This window comes from Poecilia latipinna, unplaced genomic scaffold (genome assembly GCF_001443285.1).
Source record: "Poecilia latipinna isolate Pla-1442-1.1 unplaced genomic scaffold, P_latipinna-1.0 Scaffold176, whole genome shotgun sequence".
NCBI classification, from domain to species: Eukaryota; Metazoa; Chordata; class Actinopteri; order Cyprinodontiformes; family Poeciliidae; genus Poecilia; species Poecilia latipinna.
The window spans coordinates 252328-259988 of record NW_015112792.1 but is presented as its reverse complement, the minus strand read 5'-3'; the positions used below and the strand labels follow the sequence as shown (position 1 = coordinate 259988).

General features: G+C 40.7%; 1 protein-coding gene across 1 annotated transcript; it reads right to left on the bottom strand.

The window, feature by feature from the left end:
* Positions 1–579: 579 nt before the first annotated feature.
* spg7 (SPG7 matrix AAA peptidase subunit, paraplegin) lies at positions 580–6988 on the bottom strand. The gene is made up of 17 exons (XM_015030238.1): positions 6587–6988; positions 5414–5516; positions 5227–5316; positions 4898–5139; positions 4655–4794; positions 4448–4550; positions 4229–4354; positions 3949–4111; positions 3389–3562; positions 3182–3306; positions 2827–2929; positions 2404–2514; positions 2196–2311; positions 1545–1701; positions 1266–1429; positions 1098–1175; positions 580–1017 (listed from the first exon to the last, which is right to left on the bottom strand). The coding sequence occupies exons 1-17, from the start codon at positions 6809–6811 to the stop codon at positions 811–813; spliced, it is 2427 nt and encodes an 808-aa protein (XP_014885724.1). The 5' UTR covers positions 6812–6988; the 3' UTR covers positions 580–810.
* Between the last annotated feature and the right edge of the window lie 673 nt (positions 6989–7661).

Genomic DNA, 7661 nt, shown 5'->3' with positions numbered 1-7661 from the left:
TTTATTCCTCTGTATTTACTTTAGTTTCTTAGTTTATTCTTGCATTTTGTTCTTCATTCATTTCCATTTAGTTTCCTTTGATTATTATCCTCTCTTGGTTTATTGCTATGTCCACTTTAGTTTATTTCCTGTTGCTAGATTTATTTTATCATTTATTGACGCACGCCATCCGTAATCTTCACTCATCACCTGCTGCGCCGCCTAATCGTCATGTTTCACATCATGTTTTGATTTTTCACTGTTCAGCGTCGGATTCTCTGTTTTTATGTCATAATTCACATCTAGTTCGTCGCTCCGTTTTATGTCCCGCTTCTCCTGTTTCAGAGTTTTGTGCCATGTGCGCATCGTTTTTTGTTTTTTAACCCCCTAAGGTGCAGAGCGTATCGATGGGGAAAAAGCAGACTGACGCAAACCTTTTAAAACAACAGAAACAATTTCGGTATTCTGATTATTGAAATTTAAAAGTGCTGTGGTTCCGTTGTTCTATCACACCCGTTTCATACCGGGGGGCGGTAGCGCCCACGTTGAGAACTGCTAATCTACACAATCTGCTTATGAAGAGCATCCTGATTGAGAAAGCTTGCTTTCAAACTTTGTAGCAAACATTGTGAGACCAACAATAGTTCTACAACATTCTTAAAGTTGCAGAGAAATCAAATCTGGAAGGTGATTCAGCAACAGAGTTGTTCAAACTTTACTTTTACTGTCAGAACAAGCCTTATGAGGAGTCCCTGCTGGTATTAACACTCCACCAGCTCCTGATGAAGGGACAAAATGCAGCAACTTATAAAGACACAAATCAGAAACATGTCAGACTAACTGCGGATCAACGTCGTCCTCTCTACGTTTGCGAGGAGGAGGTTGAGGTTCATCCTCTTCTGTGTCTTGCTGGTCCCTCTCTGCCTCCACCCAGCTCTGAGGGAGGATGATCTTCTTCGGCCCAAACGGCGGCGGGCCCAGCAAGGCTTCGATGTCGTCATAGTTCACCACCTCACGCACCAACAGAGCGTTGGCCAACTATAAACACAGACGTGGTGGATTAGAAAATCGATGGGGATTCTTGCAATGGCAATGTGAGAAGAAATGGAGCAACGAACCAGGGTCAGTTTGTCCCTGTTGTCCAGCAACAGTTTCTCTGTATGTCTGTAAGCACGAGCTATCAGCATCTTAGCCTCCTGTAAGGGCAGACGTAAACAATCGTCAGCAGCAAGAACTTAATGATGACAAATATTCCATGTTTACGGGGAATTAAATCAAGAACCCACATGATCCATCTGTTGCTGCAGGCCCTGGCTGAAAGGGCGGCGCCCGACGGCACCTTGCTCCTGCGTCTCGGGGAACGACACCTGCCCCACACTGTCACACATACCGTACTGCTTCACCATAGAGTAAGCCACACGTGTCACCTTCCTCAAGTCATCCTGAGCTCCTGGAGAGACACAAGGTGGAGGATTCACCCAGGAGAAGCGCATGAGAAGGGACTGTGATTTTAAGGTTCCATTAAAGAATAACAAAAGAATAACGTTAAAGAATAACATCCTCACCTGTGGTGACCTTGTTAAAAGTGATGGCCTCGGCCGCTCTTCCTCCCAGAGCCATGCACATGCGCTGGAACAGCTGGTCCTTGGTGAACAGGTACTGGTCGCGGGGTAAGATCTGAGTGAAACCCAGGGCGGCATTCGTTCGCGGAGCAATGGAGATCTCAGGAACACAGCACAGAAACACACAGTCACAATTTGTTCATCTGCATTAACCCCCAACTCTCAGGGAGTTATTACGGCTCTCAATGAAAAACAGCGAATTATATCATATATGAAAACCCACTATTTGTGTTTCCTCTGCCTTGAGTAAGGGTGTCAGAAACTAATGATTGCCAATCAAGCACCTCGACAAATTTTTGAGGCCTATCTGAAGCATCATTTATTATGGTAACAACTGCTGGAGATGGAGTTGTTTTTCGGCCTTGCAAAGGTGGCAGACACTTTGCGTGTCCACTTTGGGTTTTGTTAGTTTCAGAGAATGACTTAAAATTATAAAATGTTTCAGTCGTTTCTGTTCCTTCCCTTGAAAAAATGCCTGAAATAAGTGTTTTACAACCAAAGAAAAAAATAAATTTCTGAAAAGGAAAGATTACGTCTCAATCCATTTAGATGTAAATCCACTAATTACGATAGCAACAAGAAGCAGCGCACTACCTTCATCACTGCCTCGGTGTGCTCCAGCAGCCATCCTACTAAGGCGTGTCCAGACTCGTGGAAGGCAACCACCCTCTGCTCTTCTTTAGACAGAATCTTGCTTTTCTTTACGCTCCCTGGACAAACGCGCATTTTAGTCTTACTGTGGTCAGCCTAGCACATCATGAGGGGTGAAAGGCATTTTCTCAAAACGTTTGTGTTGCTGTACCTGCTATCACTCTTTCCACAGCATACTCAAAGTTAAAAGTGTCGATGGACTTGAACCCCTCTCTGGCAGCGTGCAGTGCAGCTTCGTTGCAGATGTTTGCAATGTCTGCACCTGCATCAGTAAAAGTACGGGCTTGTAATCACAGCGAGGACATGAATGCTTAAATCTTTCCTAACTTTTTTTTACTACTTCCAATACAAACATGAGCATGAATTTTCTACTGGCCCGAAACATAAATAACAAGTGCTGTGCTAGAAATAACACAACTACAAACTTTGTCATGGATAAACTAAAAAAAAACACTGCTACATGTGTGTGTACACTTTCAATAGAAAGTATTTTAAAGGTAAAACAGCAAAACCCTCCAGTTGGTTTTTACTATGGAAGCAGAAAAAGGACAAACGAGGTATAATATGAATGCACCACTGAAGCCTGGGGTGAGCTCAGCCAGCCGCAGAGAGTAGAAATTAGCTGGTTGGGTCAGCTTCAAGATCTTTAGATGTTGTTCAAAGATCTCCTTCCTTTCCTGAAAGAGAAAAATCAACATAAGGCCAGATTTCACCAGCTAAACCAGCTACCAAAGCTTAATGACCTGCTAGTAGGAACAAGCCCTTCCTAAAGTTATGTTTATGAGAAAAACTAGAAGAAAAACTAGAAGCCGCTGGAAAGTAGCAACTTTAAAAATGTGAGGCTGAAGGCCTTCATTTGTTCTTGGGAAGACTTTGGTAAATTGCGAACCGATTACATTCACCAGATCACCAGTGTTGCTTTAAGCCACCTGCAGTGTAGGTAGGTCTATGAAGATGTGCCTGTCCAGCCGGCCTGGCCTCATAAGAGCATTATCCAAAATGTCTGCTCTGTTGGTGGAGGCCAGAACGATGACGTGGTCTGTTGTTCCCATTCCTGCCAAGAAAATAATTTCAAACACGTCATTAAGTCATTCCACAAGCCGACAAAGTGAAACATGAAACCTTACTTCACCCACCATCCATCTCCACCAGGAGCTGGTTGAGAGTCTGCTCCTCCTCCGTGTTGGAGAACCCTGACATATTGGTGGAGCGCTTCTTCCCCACAGCGTCAATCTCGTCTATGTAGACGATGCAAGGCGCCCGAGCACGGGCCTCTTTAAACAGGCTCCTGACCCTGGCAGCACCGAGACCTACGCATAACCACAACACAAGTCACAATCGACTATCAAGCTCTTGTTGCAATTATTTCGTTAAGGGCATTCTCTTGAAAAGTGGTTTACGAGCCATCTTTAACAAATCTCTTTAAAGGATACAGTTTTTAAAAGCAATAATTTCCTCTTTAAAACATTTGAAAAGTATGTCATGTGGATACAACAAAGTACCAGAACATACAATAGACTTAAAGACAAATCAATAGATTTTCTTATACAAGCATACAACCCATGCAAAAATGTCCAAAGTTGTAATCAATATTTCTAAAACTAAAGTTTTTCTTTAAATCGCAGCAACTGGTAGAGAAAAACAGTTTCTTTTTTTTGTTGATCTTCTGGTTATTTCTTCAATGCTTGGTTCTTACCTCCAATGACCTCCACAAACTCAGAGCCAGCCATAGCCAGAAATGGCACCTGAGCCTCTGTTGCTACAGCTTTGGCCAGCAGGGTCTTGCCGCATCCTGGGGGCCCGAGCAGCAACGATCCCTTAGGAACCTTGGCTCCCAGCTGCAGGTACCTTTCTGGACTCTGACAACAACAGATTTGAATATAAAATTAGACTTCTTCACCTCTATTTAAACACTCAAAATGTGATTTTTAGAGTTGAAATCAATACAAAAGTGTGATCCAAGTGTGGCTTCTTACCTTGAGGTAGTCAACAAACTCCTTTACCTCCATCTTAGCCTCATGCATGCCGGCTACATCTTTGAACCTCACTCCTTTCCCAGATTTACCATCAACAATGGTGAACTTGGCCATCTTCAGCTGATTCTGTTGATTTTTTTTTTTTTTTGTAAAGCAGAGTTAGCACATCAGGCTCTCAAATCACAAGAATAAGCAGCTACTGTTCTTTACGTAACTCACAAAAGCACTGAAGCCGCCTTCTCTGCTGCCCATGCCTGCAAGTCGGAAGATATACCAGAGAATAGCCACCCCGATAGCAGCCATTCCCAGAGCATAGACTGCACTGTAAAAATGACAAAGAATGTCAAAATTGGTCTTAATATCTTTGCAAATTATTAAGGTGTGAGCACATATTGTGCCTGTTCTCATAAAAATACATATTCTTACTTTCCAAAGAATCCAGTCCGTTTGTACGTCACTGGTATCCTGTCCTTGGTGTCGATGTTTAGTTCCTCCTCTGCTGCTCGCAGCTTCTCCTCAAACTTATCAATGTTTGCAACCTGCATTCTGTACATGAGTGCCAGCCTCTGCAAAGCAAGAAGTATGGAAAGAAATGAGATGATAGCCTGAACGTCTCAGCTGCTGCTCAGATTCAAATGCCAAGCGTGACTAAAGCCTAAAACAACCTACAGGTCTCCCGAAGATGACAGCCCCAGGATGAAGGTAGATTTCTACAATGTCACTCTCAGGAACGACCTGCACTCGGGACACCTCACCCTTGGCCAACATCTCGTTGACAAAGTCATTCCAGGAGATGTTGCCGCCGCTGGTATTAATAGAGTTAAGCAGGCTCATGACGAGTGCGATAATGAAGAGCATCCGCAGGCGCTCGCGGTACATCTGATCCTCCTGCTCACGCCGTTTCTTCTCCTCTGAAATATAAAGCAGAGCGTAAAAGGCACGTGAAGAACAAGTTAGAAAAGAAAAATGTGTTGCAGCTAAATCTGTTCATCACATACCTTCATCTTCCTGAGGAGTTTTTCCCTTTGGCCCAGAACTTTTATTTTTTTGTTTTTTGGCTTGAGACGTACTGAAAAAGTTAGTTGACCCTAAAAGTAAAGACATTTTTAACACAAAGTGTCAGCATTTAAAGACAGGCACAGGATAAAATATAGATTTAAAAAAGTAAATAAACTTGATGTGTACCTAATAAATTTAATAAACCAGCTGGATTCTTTAATAGGTTGCTTCTGATTAACTCTCTGCTGAGTCCAACCATGTCAGGACTCAAAGGTTTGTGGAGAAGACTCTAAAATAGACAACCAGAGGAAATAAAAGTTTCAACATGACAGGCTGATAATCTGTTACAATTATATCTGAGAAGGAAAATTACAGAAAAAAAAAATCACAAGACTCTGTGTTCCCGAAACAATGCATGTGGGCGCGCACAATCACACACATATACACACACACACACACACACACACACACACACACACACAAAACTCGGAAAAGCATTCACGGGATAAGTACAACGCCACCGGACTGAGCACAGAGTAAAACACCAGTGGGGTCTAAATGACATCATCTCTTAGGACAGGGTGAAACCATTCACCTGGCGATAACATTACACTGTTTTGATAAATTTGGCACATTTACATAATGAACTGAAGAACTTTCAATGACTAATGTGTGTTGCCACCTGTGAAACAAAAAATATATACAAAAGAAAGATTCTAAATTTAGAATTTAGGGAGAAGAACAAACTTTTAAAATAAGAATCAAGTTTGTTATGTAGATATATATTTGTTGGTGCATTATATTGCTTGTTTAATCTTTCCTTTATGTTTTCTCTCTATTTTTTTTTTATATATATTTCATGAACCTGCCCAGAACTACGGAGAGAAATTCTCCTATTAGCTAATTCTGTGAAAATTACTGGATTTATATGTTTATTAATATTTATTATTGTCGGACTGTTGAATTGTAAACGTAAAAATGAATCAAATTGACAGACCACTTCTAAATCAATACAACACATAGCTGAAAACAATAGAGTTGAACTGGTTAATGGGGCGGTAATGGGAATAATATTAACAGTGCGACAGGTCTAATTAAATTGTTATAATTCTAAACAAAATTTTAGGTCTGTAAACGCTGCATGAATCTGAATACAGGGGTGTAAATAAAAACAGGCAGAACACTCTGAGAGCCCAATAAGAGATGTTTTAGAGATACAATGCAGATTACAGTCTCCTTAGAAACGTCAAACTGGCCAATCTTTACACCATTAATAATTTCCACGACCAAACACAAACAGAAGCTAAGTTGTAGAGTTTTATTTTTAAAGGCGCTCATGTCATTCACGCTCTGACTTACTTGGATGAGTTTCTTCTGAGGCTGACCTGTGAGAGTCCGCTCTGATCTTGGAAAATGCAGTGTCTTCCTGACATTAGCACACCTGGACAGTACATTACCAGCGCCTTCACTGGATATCACTTTGTTTGTTAAAACTTGATAGTTTCGCCTTGATAGCGTCCATATCACACATCTGCTGTATTTTCTGCAGATTCCAGCACTGTTCAGCAATAAAAGAGCTGACATGGTGTCTACTATCGATGAACATGGGTATTAACTTAACAGAAAATTAGTCTTTGCTGAAGTCTTCCAGGAAAGACAGACTTTAGGAGCAGTTGTTTTTACCCAACTCTCACTCTGTAGCTAGCATGATGCTATGTTATCCAACCAACCTCAACAACCCTTCTTCTTTGCAGCTTAGGGAAGGTTGCCAAGCAGCTCTCGGAGCAACACTGCCACCTGTGGGACGAAAGCAATCAGAGTGACGGGTCGGGCATGACGTGTTTTCACACAGAGTTAGATAATCAGTTTAGATTTTAATATTTCAAGAAACTTAATGTAGTTTATCACATTTATACTTACATCTTAACTGTTTTATCAATTAATTTATTCTAGAGAATAATAATAATAATAATAATAATAATAATAAAACAATAAGTTATTGTAGCAGTAAGTGTGTAAACATGTCAGTGATCTTATCTCATGTGTCAAACTCACCTAACCCAATGTAGATAAGTACAAACGTAGATATTCAATCCTAAATGTATACATTTGGAGCTGTGGGTATTTTTTTGTGGCTTCTGGATAGTGGTAAAACTAGGCTTGGTAACAACCAACACATTCTGCAAACAAAGTTCTGATAAGATGGCCTTAACTAATATGGTAAGGTAAGCATATAGGTATCTGTACTGTGATAAAGTACTTACATGTTCAATTGCTATAAAAAGAAATATAGGGAATATGTAAAACTGGTCAATCTTTTAAAAGTAGTGATAGTATATCAGCAGATGATAAGGTATTTAAAGTATTCTAAATTTGATTGTTTAAAATTGTGCTATAAATAGGTGATATTTGTTAATTATGACTTATTTGGATT